The 20,594-nt window shown below is 39.7% G+C and overlaps 1 protein-coding gene across 1 annotated transcript; it reads left to right on the forward strand.

Annotated features, from left to right (window-relative positions):
- Window positions 1-6,441: 6,441 nt before the first annotated feature.
- Window positions 6,442-18,311, forward strand: LOC137272142 (uncharacterized). Its single transcript, XM_067804496.1, has 8 exons — window positions 6,442-6,652; window positions 8,079-8,192; window positions 9,962-10,186; window positions 10,714-10,906; window positions 11,198-11,319; window positions 11,583-11,745; window positions 17,829-17,936; window positions 18,282-18,311. The coding sequence occupies exons 1-8, from the start codon at window positions 6,442-6,444 to the stop codon at window positions 18,289-18,291; spliced, it is 1,146 nt and encodes a 381-aa protein (XP_067660597.1). The 3' UTR covers window positions 18,292-18,311.
- Window positions 18,312-20,594: the final 2,283 nt, after the last annotated feature.

Consider the following 20,594-nt stretch of genomic DNA (forward strand, 5'->3'; position numbering starts at 1 on the left):
CCCATTCAACCACCAGTCTAGGTGAAGTAAGGGCCAAAGTGGTGTGTTGGGCAAATGGAAAGCAGTTAAAAGCCCAAATGCCCTCAACCACCAGGTTCCCGTCCTCCAAAGACACGGGACGCAACCCACTGCAAACAGGTTGCCCAATTTAGTCGCCTGTTATGACAAGCAATGGGGTGCTGTGGACACATTCTGTCCCGGTTCCACACGGGAGAAGAGCACTTAGCGTTACCCAGCTTCGACCACGAGGAGGTGGCTCTTCAAATCATTTTCTGAAGTGTCCGAAATTGTGTATCATAATATGCATATAAAGGGCTTGGCATGACCAGCCGATTGGTTGAACCAGGTCCATTCAACCACCCGTCTAGGTGAAGTCAGAGCCAAAGTGGTGTCTTGGGCAATATTAACACGGTTCCAGGCCCTAAGCCACCAGGATTGCTTCCTCCACAAACACAGGGCCACAACCCACTGCAAACGGGCTGTTGAACCAAATATGACCCCGTGTTCACAATGGGGGTGTTGGCGAGCTTTTCGGGTTACCCAGCACCCACAACGAGGAGGTGGATCGGGTGCCGCATTGTAATAGAATCCTATGTTGTGAATTGTTTTCTATTTTCTTCTTCTTGAAATCCAATTGATCTGAAACATCATGTTCGAAAATTCCCTCATCAATAAAGTGATTAACCCTCTAGAACCCACTGTATCACCAATGATACAGAAGATTCAGTTGTTGGTATCTAATCACTCATTACACTGGAAGAATTAATTTCACAGCGTCTGAATTCTTAATATGATATATTTAACGATCACATTTCGTTTCGTGCTTCCTTCCTAATTTTCAACTCACCCATCACTTCCTGTTCAATCACTGGCACATGGTCTGATGATGCGTGAAAGGGGTGGAATTTAAATCCATCCTGATCGACTCAAATTAAGTTCCATTTATGTTCAAGTTGTTGTTTTCCTTTCTCTTTTACATGCATTTAACAGTAGATGTCAACATTTCAGTGAAATCATTATGCATTCTTAACAGTTAATTTTGGAAAATCATATGTATCACACGTGATACAATGGGACCAAGGCATATTCTGCTGTATCACCAGTGATACATTTCGGGACTTCGTGGAATGTGTAAATTCACTTACAGTTTTAACATCGATGGTAATGTATCATGAGAAATGTAGCCATAATTAAATTGGTTACAGTATCAAAGAGTGTGAAATACAGATACAATACCTTCCATTTCCTCAGAATGGAGAACACCCTAGATGAGGATTTGACAGAGAGTGAGTATGGAACCTCCTCTGATGAATACATTCCTAATACAGAGGATGAGAGTGAGGATGAAGTCGATGCCACTCCCAGAAAGAAAAGGAGAAGTTCATCAAAGCATACAGCAGCAACATCAACTGGGACATCTGATTCTTCAGATAATGAGGGCATTCCTCTCAAACAGCTCAGAACAACACTGTACGATTCTGATGATGACATCCCTATTGCAAGACTCAAAGAACAGCTTAGAGAACATCAAGACGAGTGTGAGCTCCTTTCACAATTGTTGGATACTCCGTTCTGGGAGGATGAGGAGTTCTTCCCACCAAACCCAACCTTCAAAGGTGTTCCTGAACAGCCTCCTCAAGGCGGACAGCTGAAAGAGCCTATATAATATTTCAAGGATCTCATAACAGATGCAGTGATCGAGAATAAGATGGCATTTCAGTTAAAACAGCATCCAGAGAAATTGCCTTGTTTCTGGGGATTTATCTTCGTATGGGGCTTATTGTTGCTCACTCTGTGAAAGCTTACTGGACTATGGAAACTCGATGTCCTTTAGTCGCAGATTTAATGTCCAGAAATCGGTTCCAGACGCTCCTGACTTCAGTACATATGAGGGACAACACCAGTGTCTCAGGCGAAGAAATGCAAGATAAACTGTGAAGGCTGCGCCCGTGGTTGGAGAACTTGAAAGATGCTTTCAAAAAGATACCTCAGGAAGAACACAGTGTAGTCGACGAGGTAATGATTGCGTTTAAAGGACAGTCTGCAGTAAAACAATATATGAAAAGCAAGCCACATAAATGGGGGTTCAAACTATGGGGCAGGGCAGGAGCTTCCGGGATTCTCTATGAATTTGAAGTCAAGGAGCATCAACCAAAAAACGAGCACCTTCTCCATTTGGCATGACTGGTGATGTTGATGTTTGGTCAGTTTCATCTGTGCAAATAGACTTCTAGTTCTTCTTCCTAGGGACTGTTTTGTCTCATTTGTAGAAGACTCTAACTGCCATGTCCGTCCAAACATCCTTGATGCTGACTGATACTGTTCAAGTTGCACCTGCTTTCACTTGTTCAAGTTGTGTTCAATGAAATTGTTCAAATGTTCTTCATTCTACGAGCTGTCTTGTATCATCAATGGATATCGACAGACATTTTACTGTTCAGTTTCCATCTGTGCAATGCAAAGATATTCACATATATTGTGCAAATTTAAATTGTGCCAAGGTTCTTGATCGTTTGAAGATAGTTTATGAATTATTAATAAACCCAGTCTACAAAAAGTGTTGTTTTCTGTCTCTTTAAGTATGTGTTTCGTATTTTCAGTCTTGACCCAAATTGTATCACAGATGATACGGATACTTCACAAATCACAAAGACCCAGTGTATCACATGTGATACAAATAAAAAAGAATAAACAACTGTTCGAAATGTTGAAAACAAAACATATCTGTTCTAGTTAGACCAAATATGTGTCAGATTTCAAGTTCCATATTTTTGGGATGTCTAAAAGTTGGTTTGGGTCCTAGAGGGTTAAAAACAATTTTCAAAATCTGAAGTTTGAGGTGTGAAGAAATTTGCAATAAATCTGATTTGCTCAATTGACTGACTGTCTCAGGATCATGGGACAATACAAACTTCACAAGTTCAAACACCATTTTCCTGATTCCACAATTTACTTGTTGCAAAATTGCAAAAAATATGAAATAAATTTCACAATACGTCTCAAATGTCAAGTGAATTCTATACAAGACGAGCCCCCCAATTTCGTTATGGTTAAAATTTGCCGTGACGAAAGGTATGAGAAATAAGAACCAGCAAAATATAACACAGGCAAGTCCAAGATGTTCAATAAGATGTATTGGGCAAACAATGAGCAAGTCACGATGAATAACAATATACAATGCTATTGAGTAACACATCTAAGATAATGGGTCGCAAATATCAAATATTTATTCCCCAGTATCTTGGTATTACAGAGAGAGAGCAGAAATTCGAAATGAAACTTGCGACAACAGTGAGATATCCGACTAGGGGTGTAAGTCATATGTAGGTTGTAGGTTGACAGTCGATGAAAGGCAGAGGCAGAAGTTCTGTAATTCCGAACGTAAGTCCTCGTGTGTCCCTCACTCAACACAACAACCAGCCTTTATATATACGACACGCAGAATATGCCATCAGACCGTGGCCATCGCGTCCTTTGGGCAGAACGTTCACCAGCAGCCTCCACGAGGGGAAGTAAACAATAGCTTGCCAAGGGCACGTAACTGGAGCGGTATAAATAAGGCCTGCCCCTAAAATACTGTGAAAATCGCTGTGACACGAAATGTGACCCATAATAACTATCATCCAAACCTCTAAACATTGTGACCCAAGAATAACTATCACTCATTCAACAATATTACAAATGTCTGAAAACACAGCCTCATAACAGAGATTTCATTACTGTCTGCAGCTTCTAAAGGAAACGTAGCCACAAGCTGCATAGAACGTCTGTCGTGTACGCGAACTAGTCTCTTGTGTTTGAGTGTTTTAATCAAACATGGTGCTTTTGACAATGTTTCATTTCACACAAACACAACGAATGTTGAATCAGCTGCTTTACTGCATGTTCTAACATATCATTTAAAGTGCCCATTAAGCACACAAAAAGTTAGAGCATAACGGATTTCGTAAACACCGAAGCTACTTTGATCGCACATACAGTATGTACACACTGCTAAAGGCAGGACCTGACTCCAAGTGTTGAACTTATACTTGTTAAGTCCTCAGGAAAGCTTTCAATTATGTGGACAGGAACTGCTTATGAATTAAGCTGCTATGTGCAGGGATCAACGGGAAATGTTTTCTACCATATAGTGTCTCTACTATGCACCCGCTAGGACAGCACGTGTCAGTAACCTTACGACGCCATTCTTTCAAGTGTCAACGGGGGTAAGGCAAGGCTGCTCCCTGTCCCCAACTCTGTTCTCCCTGTACATCAATGACCTGGCGGAGGAGGTGATCAACCTCGATGGTGGTGTATCTGTAGACGGCACTACTCTCCATGTGACTCTTAATAAAATATTTCAGCCTCTCGATCTCTCACGGTAACAACAACATGGCTCCTTCATCGTCATTTCAGAAACGGAACCCTGGAAGACGTACCAGCTGTCAGCTTGCTATCTCTTGAGAAGAAAGCAGCACGACCAGCTTGTTGTCAAGCTCGACATCACAAATGTGAATGTTCATTACTGACCCACGGACAAGTTGCACCGCATTTCGATTGCCATTCTCTGAAGTCAAAAATCAGTCTTCATGAAGTACGGCCATGGTAGCCTTGACCTGCTTTGAGTCCAGAGCATGTTTGGAACGTTATAGTCTTGCATTAAGAGGAATACTTCAGTGTCAATGCATGGTACTGTCATTGAGGAGGAGGGTTGTTATTGCAGTTGGTGGAGGTTACACCACACAATGACATTTTGTTCAGTAATTGATTCTTACGTGATTTCTTGCGGATTGATTGACAGAATCATGAAAATGACCTATCCGAATGAAATGGACTTTTTGTTCTTTTGCATTTAGATTTGCCATTCAGATAGTGAGTTAAACGGAGTTTTGGATAAGATATTGATCCTCTGAAAATTTGAAAAACATAAGGTATTGCGATGTGTGTGTGTGTGCCCTCTTATACACTACCCACATCAAGCAGGAACATATTCACGATGAACAGGTATTGCATATGACTACACTACTGAATATATATCAAATACACCGGGACTACTGCATTAACATTCATTTTGAGAAACCAGCCTCACTGTGATTAGTATATATTCGCGTGACTGACCTTTTCAGTCTGTGACATAAATCCTCAAAAGGTATTCTGAATACATCGATATCTATGCATTAATGTTATCTGCAAGGAGTGAATCAAGCCACAGTCTGTTACATAATGTATGTCAAATTGTCACCAAAATCGATAGTTTTCATTTTCCCATATATGCTTAAGCAGATGTTTGTGGACCATAGTTCACTTTCATAGTGAAAGATTTTCATAGTATACTCTCAGCAGAAAGACACGCACAAGTCATCAGGATGCAAACACAACAAGCTGCAATGCATGTGAGATGACAGTATTCCACACTAACGAGGGTCGTAATATTAGATACATCAAGTAATTAATTGTTAACAAAACCAATTGTTTCAAGCTAATTTTATGATTATTGCCACGAACATATTTACTTCCTAGACATGAGGTTAGCATATCAATGTATGAATCAAAACTACTGTATCCATTCTGAATAGATATCGGTTGAAAGGTTCCTTATATGAATACATTTTCATGCATAAATTTACGACTTGCCTCCACATAACCAATAACTATCATGTTGCTTAGATACAAAGTGATAATCCATGACAAGTTATACATACGAGGAAACATGGTTTCAGTACATCAGCTAGTGAATGTTTGAACTGGGCGTACAGAAGTACCTAACGGAAGCCAGCGTTCATGTGGGAGAAACTCCCGAGGTGTGGCGCGGAACTTATTTTCATTTCGATGAAACCTAAAACACGGAATGATGCCCAAAACCTTACAAACACAACAGAATTGTACCGGTATGGTAACATCGGTCGTGTTTCCGATGCGCACATAATGAATTTCGGCTCCTTGGCAGTCTATTCAAGCCGTATCGTCTGTCTGTGATAAAGACATGTGATATCTGCAATTCGAGAATAGCAAATTAAGGTTTGCGTTGTTGGCCTGGACAGGTACTTACCATAGGCAGACAGTTACTTGTGTTCTGTGCCTGTGTAAAGTCAGTGTGGACATAAACTACCCAATCAATATGCAGCGGAACATTAAGTGCGGCCTTGCATATACAGAAGTAAGTGTCATCCAGCCCGCTGTCAATTTTGTCGTCACAAAAAGTGGGTACAGACAGACAGTTTAATTTAACTGACAGACAGTTTAATTTAACTCGTTTTAGCCCATAGTTCTCTGTCTAGAATAATGGACAAAACATCTGTCGCATGAAAAATGTAAAAGCCAGACGTTTAAAGCCACGTAGCTGTACAACCATGTGACTGAAATCAGATGATGCAACTTCCCCGATACTCATGGGCTGTTGCAAAAAGTATAAATTGGATCCGCGGTAAATCCCTCTCAGTAGCTGTTTCAAGAACCAAGATGGTGTTCTCCAACTGCTTGCTGTGCCCGTTCCTGGCCGTCCTTGCCACACAAGCCGTGTCACCACCTACAAATGCTCAGTCAGATGCGAGCTGTCCACAACCAGGTCTTCTGGTCGAGAAGCTTGTGAACCTCAGCACAGCACTTAATAACATTAACGACAGTTTACTTTATGTCTTCGATCTCATCAACCAGCAATGTCCATGTCTGGGTAAGTGACAAACTATTATGTGTGCTACAATGATATTATGTACAGACGTGCTTGCGTTTTGATCTGTCCCATTTCATGGCTACGCTAAAATTAAGTAGTTTCAAACATATACCAGTTTGACTTGCACTGAATGGACAAAACCCATAATCCAGTACAGTACTTGACCAAGTGGTGCGATATGTGTTGTTAACTCGAAGAGGAGTTAAATTCTGACTGCAGCATCACTTGTCCGAATAATGCGCTGATGCATATGTGTGCTACGAATCAGCTTAAGATCTTGAATTTGAAATTTGCAAACAATGGGACTGATGCCCTGAAATTACATTGCTAAACGGAATGTTTTATTTGAAAGTGTTGCACACTTTTACAATGTCTGGAAGCAACAACAATTTATTTGCAAAGAAGAACCACTACATCCAGGTATTCAATGAGTGGGGAAGTTGTGTTATGTAGAATCCATGTCTTGTGGTCGTACTCAGTGTTACGACCTGGTGGTCGTCAGGTTATCATGTGTATTGTTAACAACAAAAACTGCCCCAGTATTTCAACCGTGGACCAAAATATCTTCAGTTGCCCTCCACCAGTTACCACAACCATTTCAATTCATTAATTCATTTTTTCCTGTCGAAGTATGTGTCAGTAAAGCGAAAGTCAACGTGTTGAAAGTCAAACATATTTAATGCCAGTGTCTGATTTTGCTATCGATAGAATACACAAATTGAAAACAGAATCTATCACTGAAATAAATGCCATAAACTGCTGTCGATATGCGATTTGCCGTTCTAAAATTTGACACCTAATGTGAGAAATGTTCTGAGACCAAGGTCAATTCACGACCCACCAGGGTAATGGCCGTCCTCACACGGTGAAGTTTGGTGTAGCTTTCCCCTCGCACAATGTTGCAGCACTACCTTGACCTGCCAATGATCTGTGTGGAATACGTGTTGTATAAAACAGAACAACGTCTATGGAGTCTACAAATTTCTTCTTTGCTGAGAACATGTCACATCATTCATATAGGCCCCCTTTGGCCATTTGGTAGGCTAGTTCGTCGGCGAGTAACTGCTGTCCTCACATACACCAACACTGACAGTTGATACTATCCCACACAGAACGGTTACAGTCACACGTTTAGCTACTTCTACTTGATTTGTGTTTGCTAATTCACAGCTTCACTGTTTTCAAGGAGGAATTTGCAGGGCTGTAGACCGGGTTAGTTCATCGATTCATTTAGACTTTTGCTGACTTTTTGCTAACACGTCATGTTTTGATCACGTCGATTCCACTGCCCCTAAATATTGCCTGTGCCCGATGGAAATGCCTTTTTGGTTTTGTGGTTAACGCCACACACAGTTATATTACAGCTATAAGGCTGTATTTCAAGCAAACATATGCTACATTCCACACGTTATTACTATTGTTTCAGATTCTTCCCCTGACTGCTTTGAAACACGAGTCTCAAACTTCAGAACTGCATTGGAAGAGCTTATTGATGACACGGACAATGTGACTGACAGGGCCCCAAGCGACTGCCCAGATCGTAAGTTCAGATAATAGAGTGAAATGTTTATAATGGAGGCAGGAGTGAGTGAGTGAGTTTAGTTTTACGCCGCTCTCAGCAATATTCCAGCACTATGGCGGTGATCTGTAAATAACCGGGACTGGACCAGACACATTAATGAACAGCAGCATGAGCCATAGATCTGCACAGTTGGGAACTGATGACACGTGTCAACCAAGTCAGAGAGCCTGACAATCCGATCCGTTTAGTCGCCTTTTAAAGCAAGCAAGGATAGCTGAAGATCTATTCTACCCAGGATCTTCACGGGTCGATAATATTGGAATGATGTTAGGGTTTGAAATTTGTCTTGAAAAGGTATAAGAAATTCCCTCAGAATCAGTAAAATATAACACTGACAAGTCTAAAATTTTCAGTAATATGTATTCAGCAAACAAGAGTAAGATACAAAGATTCACAAGAGAGCGTTCGTGTACAATGCAACCGAGTCAAATCTAAAATAATCGCTCACAAATATACTCTTTCAAAAAGTAGGTAATCTTATTGTTTTTTATTTACGATTTAAAATATTTAGGAGTCAATTAATGTTGGTACGATATCACTGAATGTTTTGAGAGTGCATCACCATTTGTATTTCCTTATAACCATACTTATTTGAAATGTGCCCGCTTTTGAAAGATGACTTGTGTAAAGAGTGAGGAAACGAGTGATTTGCATGTGTACGATTTTCATTTTAAAACAAACGACTAGAAACAAACACTAACAAATGTGTAATGCAAGATGAGTCTCAAAATCAATGTTCTAAGTGATTTCTCGACTTTGACAAAACGTCAAAATCAAGAATGGGACACCATGCACATGTCTAGGGCTACTGCGTTGTGCACGTGCATATCATGCTTTGTGTTTAGGGGTGGTGATAGAGGGCAATGGTGGTACGTTCATATGATTTGTTAACGTGTACACTTCCTATCCAAATTTTTCCCTGCTTGTTTTGAAGAGTATATAATATCAACTCACCAAAGTCTTGGTTTTAGATTGAGAGTGAGAAACAGTTATACTGAATGTAACACGGTGAGCGGTCAGACAGCGGTTATGTTGGTCAAGCGTTGACGGAGAGGAAGAAGGTCTAGTAGGCGAATGATGTAGTCCAGTTAACCGTGTGTGTCTCCATATCAACACGACAACCAGCCTTCATATACAAAGTCACTGACTCCTGAACATTCGAGCACGATACGAGAATCGCCATTATCTTAAAATATTCCGTAGTCTCCAGGAAGTACGCACAACTAATAAAAACACATACTCAAAGGGAGATGACTCTAAAGCGCTACCTTAAAGCCTGCTGGCAAAGTATGAAAAGCACTGAACGGTTATGATACGAAGTGTGACCATTAATAACAATCACTCTAAACTCTACACATTGTGAATCAATAATAATTATCACTTAATCAATAATACAATTTACAGGAAATGCACTTTCGTAAGAATTGTAAAAAACTAAAGTATTTATTACTTGACATTTGCCCGAAGAGAACCTTGTCATGGACCAGTTTATGTCTTCGCAAGGATGATTCAGCTAGAAATAGCTACTGTGTGGGTCTATTGTATTTCTATACTCCAAATGTGTTGATCTTTGCAATCTCCAAGAACCGAAAATACTTTAAGACCTATAAGTAGTTGAAGTACACGAGATCTTGCACTCTGTATTTTCGAACCATTATGTTTAAGTTGGGATGTAGTTAGACTGAAAACTGTCTTGTTGACTTTACCTTATTGCAATGTTCCTCAAGGTACCGGAGCGGTGTTCGTGGCTACTTGTGATGGAACTGATGTTGCCGTGGTAGACCCCAATGGAGTCATCCAAAACGGCTTCAGTACCGGCACCAATGTAACTGCATGGGCTGTTTACCTCAACGGTAATACCTATGGAATTGACTACTTCAGGAATGATCCATTTCAAGTTCGATGTCGGCCAACACCAAATGAAGTTGAAGTTGTTTTAGGCGAAGTCGGTGGTATGTAAATGATAACCTTGTTCCTTTGTTGTAACCTCACTTGCCTAAAATGTGCTATCATAGAATGACCAGCAGTCTTCTGAGAGGGGATGATGTTCAACATATCAATGTACTATCATAGCATGATCAGCCGTCTTGTGGGAGTGGGTGATGTTCAACATATCAATGGACTATCATAGAATGACCAGCTCTCTTGCTGGGATGGGTAATGTTCAACATACCAATGTACTAGCAGGGAATGAATGACAGGCTGCCTTGCTGGGGTGGGTTATGTTCAACATATCAATATACTGTAGTGGAATTACTAGCTGCCTTGTCAGGATGTGTAATGTTCAACATGTCAATGTACTATCATGGAACGGCTATTATGTTGATGGAGTGGACCGTGTTCAGCATTAAACTATTAAAGGAGGACTAAATGTCGTAACAGAAATGGGTAATGGAGTAGGTGGGCTTATGTTTTGAATGTTTTCACACGGATGTACAGTTGTCCCACAATTGAAATGTGTCCATTTTGTTGTTTTCAGACGGTCCCATAACAATGCCAGCAGTGGGAAGAGGCATTTTCTTTGATCCAGACACAGGGAACGATTATGTAGCCATTACTTTCGACGATACGACCCTCAACGGCATCTACTGCTTCAACAGGACCGTCTTTCCAGTTATTACCTTGCTCTTTCATTTTAACGGCGACATCGGAAGAACTAAACTTGATGGCGGGTCTGTGCACAGAGAGACCAGTAGATATACCAATATTAAAACAGTCCTTTTCTGAAATGATTTAAGATCTTATTACTGTCAGGAAGGTTCCATGTTTATTGGAAGTATCGCGTAATCGGAAGACATTTTACATGAACAAATATCCAATATACACAAGTTGACGAGAGGCTTTCTTCTCAATGTGATTGTTCAAACGTTTACCCTTACGTGCTAATAGTGTGTACTGCGAAACTCAGTATCAGGAAGCTGACATTTCCAAACATTGTGTCGTAAATTCTTGTTTTCTTGCAGCTTCGTGTACATAATTAATGGTCAGAGGATTGTAAGACGACGACTAGATGGCACTGATGACGGATGGGCGGAGGTCCTTTTCTTTTCCACAGATATAAAAGACTTTGACGTTCTCGATAATGGTGGGTATTATTCATATCACAAATAGTTTCCATCACCATTTCATTTCCCTGTGCAGTCCCTAGTTCATATATCTAGTTCATAAGTAATAAACCATCGAAATGTTTCTATTTTCATTCATGGGTTGGTTTCAATGTAACACAACCAGTAATAAAGGGCAGTGTCTTGTGATGACCTCGCACTGAGATACGTGAGTGAATAGAATGGTGTTTTCTCATGCATGGTTTCTTCAAGCTTTACACAATCATTCTAAATTTATGTGTAGGACAAGTAGTCTTTACCGACACATCTGGAGCTGTGTGGCTTTTTGATCCCGTCCAACAAACATACAGGCAGCTGAAGAGGCCACCCAACAACGGCATTTGTGGAGCCTCCAGTGCAATCAACCCCTGCGATTCGCTCCTTTATGTCGCCAACATAAATGATCCGTGAGTGAGGTTCCACAGTGAGTGCGTTAGTGCAGGCGTGCGTGCGCGAGTGAGTGAGTGAGTCGGCTTAGGTGATGGAGGACACCAGAAATTGGCTTCACAAACTGTACCCATATGGATACTTGAGTTCAGTTCTAAAATTGTGTCGATGAAAAACTGTTAAATATGGAATCCTAGAACAAACATTGTCGCGTTGTCACCTTGCCGCGTTGTCACCTTCTCAAATACAAGGAAAATGAGGCAAAGACAATGCGACAGTGCGACATTTCGTCCATTTGTCGCATTGTTGCAGTGTCGCGTTATGAATATATTTTTCTATTCCTCCAAAGGGCGCCAACAATTTTCATGTGTAAAATGTGTAAAAAGTCGAAAATTTTACCAAAGTGCTACACTGATAATGTGACAACGCCGCATTTTGATTAAATGTCCCCTTGTCAAATTGTCACGTGTCGCGCTTTAGTATAAAAATGGAGTACAGTCAACATTAAATAATACTGACTAAAACGTTACACGCGACAATGTTAAAATGTGACAAAATATGTCGCGTTGTCGGCCTTTTCGATTATCTGGAGGCACCCGTGAAGACCCGTCTCCTCGTGGTGGGTGCTGGGTAAGGGTAACACTAAGCGCTGTTCTTTGCTTTTTAAGCGCTGTAAATTGGGCGACCTGTTTGGCGTGGGTTGCGTCCCTGTGTCGGTGGAGGGGGTGATCCTGGTAGTTGAGGGCACTGGAACAAGCAACATATGTCATATGAGCCCGCAACCTCCACCACAGTGTAATCACACTGGAACAAGGACTAGGTGATCCTGTTGCCGAACACACCACTTTGGCCCTAACTCCATCTAGACGGGTGCCAAGTCCTGGGTATCATTGTGTTTCACAATATACTTCCAGATTTTCAAAACGTTTTGTCAGCAGTCTTGGCCAAATGATTTTTACTTGAATTTCAAGTGAATCTGTATAATTAATATTGTAATTTGCCTATAGTCTTTTGCTCAGAAGGCGGTGGCTCTTGGGTCAATCTCATATAATTTATTTTTTCTGCATGGGTATATCATCCGGGTATCCTTGGTGCTGCAAGCTGGAGATCCACTTGTTTTTAGCATTGTCCTTGTGACACTTCGTGGTGGGTGGAGAGCTCGGATGATGAAACTCCCTAAAATGAAACTAAACGTCCACTTGACAACGACGATGAACAGCGACCTTCACAGTCTGCTGAGTACTGGCCATGGTTTCTTGTGATGGAGACTAGTGATAAAACATCTCTGAAATTATATCCACGTGCGGTCTCTAAAGGCATTCAAGGCATTGCAAGAGACGCTTGCTGTCGGGTGTTTTGTTAATCGAATGAAGCAAACGACAGCAAGCATCCAACCTCATTTAATTGAACCATTTGTTGGTACACGCGTTCCTGTTTCTGCACTCCGAACTCATAACACAAGTAATGGTGTTGTAAGAGATCGGGAGTGTTTGTTCCCTGCTTTGATTGAACTGGATACAGTCTCAGAAATGAAAGACCAAGGTGTCACATTTGTCATACGATTTACCACCCGTAAAAACTCAGAAATCCATCAGACAAATGCTAAAGGACTTGTATAATCTCCAGAACTAACCGAAACGCATGCATCAGTTACTAGACCATAATCAGATACAACCCTAAAACAGCCCAAAGTCAAACAGACTTGAAGTGAAAACTAATACTGCCTAGAGGTTTTCTCCAGAACAATCCACTCAAACAACAGTTTCAGCCCAACTCCAATCTGAGTCTTTGTGTTATCGTGACACATCTACACCACAGGAGATGTCACCATCTCAATCAACTGCAAATGTCAGACAGGTCGTTACAAAGATACCCAAACCAATGCTAGATGTATCTAAAAGTTGTTCCAGAGTATCCAAGGGATCAGAAAATCGAGTTCATTTTTGTAATAAATATGGTTGGCTTTGAGGACATGGAAGTGACCGAGCTACTAGTCCAGGATTTTGCACCATCAGCCCTCTGTCTGCATAAAACCTATCTGAAGAAGACTTTTGATTTACGTCAGTGCGTTTCATATCATTATTTTTCACCTCCGGCTTACAGGGCCACTGGAGGATCTTCAATCCTTGATAACAGGATGTTATCCACTGTCCTGTAATACACACAAGCAATACCCAAGCTGTTGCAGTGAGACTTACTCTTCACGTCACTTTTACACTATGCTCTCTCTATATTCCGCCATCTTCAACACTCCAGCAGTCTGATCTTCAAGCTCTAGATCTATGGCCATAACCCGATTTGGGGTGGTACAAACACAAATTCTTGTGTGTATACAATGATGATTCCAGCACTTACCTACATCCTGCCACCGGCACTTTCTCTTGTCTAGATCTGTCTGTTGCAAACTCTAATCTGCTTAATGAATTTGATTGGCTAGTCCACGGTGACCTCTGTGGAAGTGACCAAATTCCAAATATCTTATCAGAAATTAATCCATCTGGCTCTCCTTCATATACGTTATGGATTTGTTTAGGCCGACTGGTCCTTATTTCAATCTTTATGCACATCTAAACTAGGACCCGAATGGTTCAGTGACATCTGACGTTTTAAATGGAATAACTGACGAGTGTATACCAAAGTCCTCTACAACTCCACATGTACGGAAACCATGGTTTAATACAGATTGTAGACAAGCCAGAAAAGCGAGGTATAAGATAGAAAACTATTTTCGCCATCACACAACTGTCCACAACTTAAATAAATTTAAGATACTCAATGTCGCACCTTCAAACAAATTAAACGGCAATCTTGGAGGAACTATGTCTCCAAACTTGATTCACGTTTGTCATTGTGCAAGGTATGGAACATGGTTCAAAGGGTTAAAAGGCAAATTTAATTTAATTACTGACACATCTAAAATTGCAAATAATATTGGAGAAACTCTTGCCAAAAAATGATCATCGGAAAATTATGTCCCTGAGTTTCAGAGATATCAGGAACAGCAGGAAAAGACAAAACTTAATTGTTTGACCAAATATGGACGTCTGGGGAATATCCTCCTTCATGGCGAAATACCATTGTAGTCCCAATAAGAAAACCGGACAGGGATCACACAGATCCGTCGAATTACAGATCGATATCTCTTACTAGCTGTGTTTGTAAGACCATGGAACGTATGGTAAACAATATGTAGATTAATTTGGTATTTGAAATCAATAACCTTATTACCAGTATGCAATGTGATTTCAGGAAAATTCGAAGTACCATTGATCATTTGGTACGTTTAGAATCCTTTGTCAAAAATGCTATAGAAAATAAACAACATGCTGTATCAATTTTCTTTGATCATGAGAAAGCTTTTGATACACGCTGGAAGAATGGCATTTTGAGGATCTACATGATTTTGGTTTGAGAGGTCTTTTGTCTCTTTTTATATTACAGTTTTTATAAAACAGGCAATTTCAATTCCGAGTGAGTTCAACCCTGTCTGATCATTACAATCTGGATCAAGGTGTCCCTCAAGGCAATATTTTGTCCATCACTTTCTTTAGTATTACGATCAAGAGTTTATTCAAGGTTTGAAATGATTGAAATGATGGATCATTATTTGTGGATGATTTTAATATTTCTTGTCCTGGTAAAAATATGCACACTATTAAACGACAACTGCAGTTATATTTAAACAAAAAAAATAAATGGGGTCTTGAAAACAGTCTAGATTCTCTATATCTAAAACTAACTGCATACACTTTGATAGAAAATATAAGCCCATAAGGACCCAGAACTATCTATAAATGGTACCCCATCAACGTTGTAAAGGAGGTCAAGTTCTTTGGTCTATTTTTTCCTGCCACATATTAAATCTTCCAAAGCTAAATGCCTAAAGGCGCTCGGTTTGTTAAAGGTTGTATTTAATTCACAGTGGAGAGGGGATCAAACTACCCTCCACCATTTATATAGATTATTGGTATGACCTAAACTTGATTATTGCTCCATCATTTATGGTAGAGCCTGCAAAAGCAATCTAAAGCTACTTGAGTCTGTCCATCACAAAGGCCTAAGACTTTCTCTTGGATCTTTTAGAACCTCTCCTGTTGACAGTCTTGAAATTGATTTCCTTGTTGAGTTTTAAGTAATGTGTTTTGTAGATAGATGTATTCCAATGATTGGTAGTTTAGATTAGTAACTAGAACTGTTAGTGGCTGTAGCCTTGAGAGGGGGGTTGAAGTATTGCAAAATTATTGCCCCCCTGAGAGGGTACGTAAGTCCCCAAACTAAAATTTCTTCAGGCTAAAATTTCTTACAATTGCTAGCAAAAGTACGCAAAGTCCCCATGGTTCGTAGTCTAGTGATCAAACTTCAGTTGTTGGCGATCTGTAGCCTGTTTTTATTTTGTATTGTCCAAACAGTGTTATTAGTTTTAACTTTCCATGCTAGTTCGAAATCTAATAGTCATATTCTAGTTCTTTTTCTGTCCTTTGTCGACAGGTTTTTTTTATAATACACATATAATCCATTTCATTATAAAATGTTCTCTTCACGATGTGGCTGAAGTATTGCCGATGTGACGTTTAATATTAACTCACTCTATTGCCCGGGCGGATGCGTAAAAAGTCAATTAGTCTACGCATGTGTAGGAAATGTTATACTCCATTTCACATTTCATTGGGATTTTGTTACCTCCAAAATGAAGGTTTCTAAAATGAAGTAGAGCTCGTAATGGGCTGGTTTTCTTGAACTTAATGCAAAACTTTGATTGTTGCTATATTATTTATATATTGTAAATGTATTGAGCCAATCAAGTGTGTTTTAGAAGCAAAACAACTTACTAACGCAACTGTTCCTTTTAATCACGGCACACGGTGGCCCTGTCATTTAAGGCGGGATAGTTTGCTCTGCTTAGTTGTGTCTCAGGATCACACCAGAAAACTATGATCATAGGTTTGAGTCCCAGCACCATACACATTTGTTACGGTGAATAATTTGACGTGACAAAAGGTGTAAGAAATCCCCTCAGAACCAGCAAAATCTAACACCGAGAAGCCTGAAATTTTAAATAACGTTGTATTGCGCAAAACCAAAGGCATGTTATAAGGATTCATAAGAGGTTTCATGTACAATACAACTGATGTGTCAAATCTAAAGTAATGGGTCCCAAATACAATATCAACTCATCAAAGTCTTCGTTTGATGAACATGTTCATGAAATGTCGCGCTGTCGCATTGTCGCGCCTCGCGCTTTGGTTAGTTTTTGCCTCATTTTTCTTGTTTTTGAGAGGGCGACAACGCGATAATTCTCGGATTCCATGGTGAAAGGTTTATGATGACAAATATATTTTGCTTTAAGGCTTTGAAAGTTGTGGTAGTATCGTTCATGATGTAACTGCTGTAGATATTTTTAGATAGAACTTCATCCTACAAATATAGAATCCTCATGATTATCCAGGCTACAGATTAGGTACAGAGGTGTACCTGTGAAGATAAGCATGCGTCTCTTTTTCATGGTTGTTAGGGACCTTCCCTTGATATTCGCAGAATGCGGCAAGGGCCTCATTTTCCGAAAATCTGCAAAAGAAACAATGTATCTGAAGGTCTTACCAAACACAAGAATAAAACTAATTCATGATGGATGTTGACAGTACTGTGTTGCGATCATTTATTTATCATGCCATAAGTCTTTACAAAATCAGAAGAGGGCACACAAACCTCGATAGTATGTAACTGCGAAGATTCTTAAACGCAACCCAACCAGACTGGTATTGTTTTCATGATGATCAGCCAGATTGTAGATGATGTACATGAGACAAGTTGGGAAAGACACGAAATGATCAAGCTGTGCATAGCCTCTCTAAACAACCCACCTGTAATACTTGTTGTTAAAAGGGAAGTCTAAGTTACTGTATCAGCATGTTTCAAATCAAATGGAAACAACCCACCCCGTGAGAACTATGACACGGATTATCTTGGGTATATGTGTTGTTCTCGTTTGAGAATTTTCAGACATATGTACAATTTCCATATAATACATATCTTGCATTACATATCTACATGTTTAAAACATATCCTACGGATCAGATTACCCAATGAAGACTTCTTCTTTCAGGGATCTTGAGATCTACAATGCTACCAGTTTTCAGCGTGTTGGGTCACTCACCTACACCGATTCGACACCGTCTCCATGCCCCTCTGTTGGGTTTGATCCATCATTCTGGTATGAATATGTTAAAATGAATCAGCACCGAACGAATGTTTTGCTATAGAAATACAAGAACTGTACCAGAGACCATTAACGGAATAATGATATAGAGTCTAAGTTATGCTTTAACAACGTTTTGCATTGGTTGATTCATAGTTGTCATTGTATCATTGAAAGGTTAATGTGATTGTAAAAAGTCTAATGGCAACCTCTGTACTAGAAATAAACAAGACGCACATACGATTATCTAAGCAGCTCGGTACGACGGTAAAATGTTTAAGATGCATTAGAAACGACTTACATACATACTCAGTACAACAATGTTCAATTGTGATGATGACGTATATTTTCCTATTACAGCTGTGCATGAACTTGCTGACGGTATGTTGATTGTTGGTGGATTTTGTGGTAATCTCAATAAATATATTTCGTTATTACGCATAAACGGTTGTGTACATCGTACATGTGTGATTCGTAACAATCTGAGAAAATGGTGTACAGAAAATGTTACTGAGTTATTGTGGTTTTACGCTAGTCGCTGTTTGATCTCAACGTATTCAAGAAACATCTGTCAAATTTACAAACTTCAGATATTCCCCAATCAGCTTCAAATCCTTCTAGTATTGTCTAGTAACTTGATAACAGCACGCTGTCTCGGTGGAACTTATAAATTTATGAGCATAAACACATGAGCATGACATATCTGCATCAGCCTGAATACTGTCAATGTCATGGGTGAGTGGTCATGAATTCCCATCAAGTTGTGTTTATAAATACAAAATAATCACAACATTGGTAATACTATACATACAACAGTATCAATGTACTATCACATGATGTAATTTATTTACTTATGTGAATTTGTCATTTATTTACAGGTTCAGGCCATAACAGAAGACATGTCTCCCAAATGTAAAAGCAATGGAAATGAATGTATGGATATTGTTTTGTCAATAAAAAGTACATTTGCAATATGTTTGTCAATACTTGTCCTTAGAAAATCAAGGAAACTCACATATTCCATAGTAGTGAGTGAGTGAGTTAATATTTAACGTCACATCGGCAATATTTCAGCCATATCGTGACGAGAATATTTAACACTGAACTGGATGATATATATTTCATAAATAAACCTGTCAGCAAAGGACAGTAAAACAACTAGAATATCACAGTTACAATTTAAAACTAGTATGGAAAGTTAAAACTAATATCACTATTTGGACAACACAATATACAACACGGGCTATATATCACCAACGACAGAAGGTAGATCACCATACTAGGGACCATGGGGACTTACAGTACATTTGCTTCCTGCATGGACCCTAGCTGGATTTACACCATTAGCAATTCAGGGCATCTAGCCATAAATTAAAATGACAGGTATTCTACGATTAGAAACAGTGGAATGTTTTGATGTACTTTATATGTTTTGTGACTTACGTACCCTCTCTGGAGGACAATAATTTTACAGTGCTTTGACCCCCCTCGAGGATACAGCCACTAACACTCTAAGTTACTAATTCAACCTTCCCAAAATAAAAGATTTATCTATTCACAATTCATTAAGCAAATCTAAGTCTTTTAAAAAAACAATAATCCTTCAAAAGATCCTTCAAAGTTCGTGAGTTAAAAAAAATATCCCTTCTGATGGAATATTGAGTACAGTCAAGCAGGACATGCTTGACTGTGATTCTTTCATCACAAGGGATACAAAACGGAGGATCTTCACCTTTCAATAAATATTCGTGAGTATACCTCGCTTGGCCAATGCGACACCGTCGCATAATGACCTCCTCAAATCTGGACTGACAACCCAAGTAAGTGTAACCGATATAAGGTTTTATTGCATGTCATTTATTTATACCTACCTGGGTATCCCACTTCTTCTGCATCAGATCATGGATATAAGATCTTATTGTACCTTTATAATCTGAGTATGGAATAAGAAGTGGTGTTACAGATTTGTTGAGTGCTGCCTTGGCAGCAAGGTCGGCCATTGTGTTGCCAGAAATGCGTACATGACTGGGTAACCAACAAAGGACGATGTCTCACTGGCCAGTAGCAAGATTATTAGACCATTAAATAATTTCAATTAAAAGTGAATGTTTACAAGAAATATTTTTAATAGCCTGATGGCAAGAAAGAAAGTCGGAATAGATTATATACTGTTTATGGTTAGGGCGTCTTTCAATATATTTAAGGGCAGTTAGTATGGCGTTAGCTTCTGCTGTAAAAGTAGAACTATTATGTGGTAATCTAGAAGAGATTGTTCTGGATCCAATGACAGTGGCACAGGCCACTGCGCCACCGTCCTTGGATCCATCTGTAATGTAGTTAATGTTAGGTCTACTTGGGGCCTAACCAATTGCCAAGGAGGAGAAGACGGGAAGGAGCTATATATTCCAGCTCAATTTCGGCTGAAGAAAGAAATGGTTTAATTCTTAAACCCAGAGGTGGAACAGGAGAAGATTTCTTTTTGTATACATCCTCATACAGAGAACTGAAAACACAGTTATATGCAGGGTTTGACTCACTGGAATAAACTTTTGTTACATACTGTAAAGCTAGTTTTATACGTCGCTGCTCAAGAGATGGCTCATCAGCCGCAACGTACAGGCTGTCAACAGGTGAAGTTCGAAACGAGTCAAGGCAAAGTCTTAGACCTTGATG

The sequence above is a fragment of the Haliotis asinina genome, chromosome 2 (assembly GCF_037392515.1).
Source record: "Haliotis asinina isolate JCU_RB_2024 chromosome 2, JCU_Hal_asi_v2, whole genome shotgun sequence".
Taxonomy (NCBI): Eukaryota; Metazoa; Mollusca; class Gastropoda; order Lepetellida; family Haliotidae; genus Haliotis; species Haliotis asinina.

Bases quoted from the DNA above. Each gene is read 5' to 3' on its own strand.
- LOC137272142 (XM_067804496.1), top strand. From the start codon at position 6,442: ATGGTGTTCTCCAACTGCTTGCTGTGCCCGTTCCTGGCCGTCCTTGCC. The intron at 8,193-9,961 runs GTAAGTTCAGAT...ATGTTCCTCAAG, and splicing joins CCCAAGCGACTGCCCAGATC to GTACCGGAGCGGTGTTCGTG. The intron at 11,320-11,582 runs GTGGGTATTATT...ATTTATGTGTAG, and splicing joins CTTTGACGTTCTCGATAATG to GACAAGTAGTCTTTACCGAC.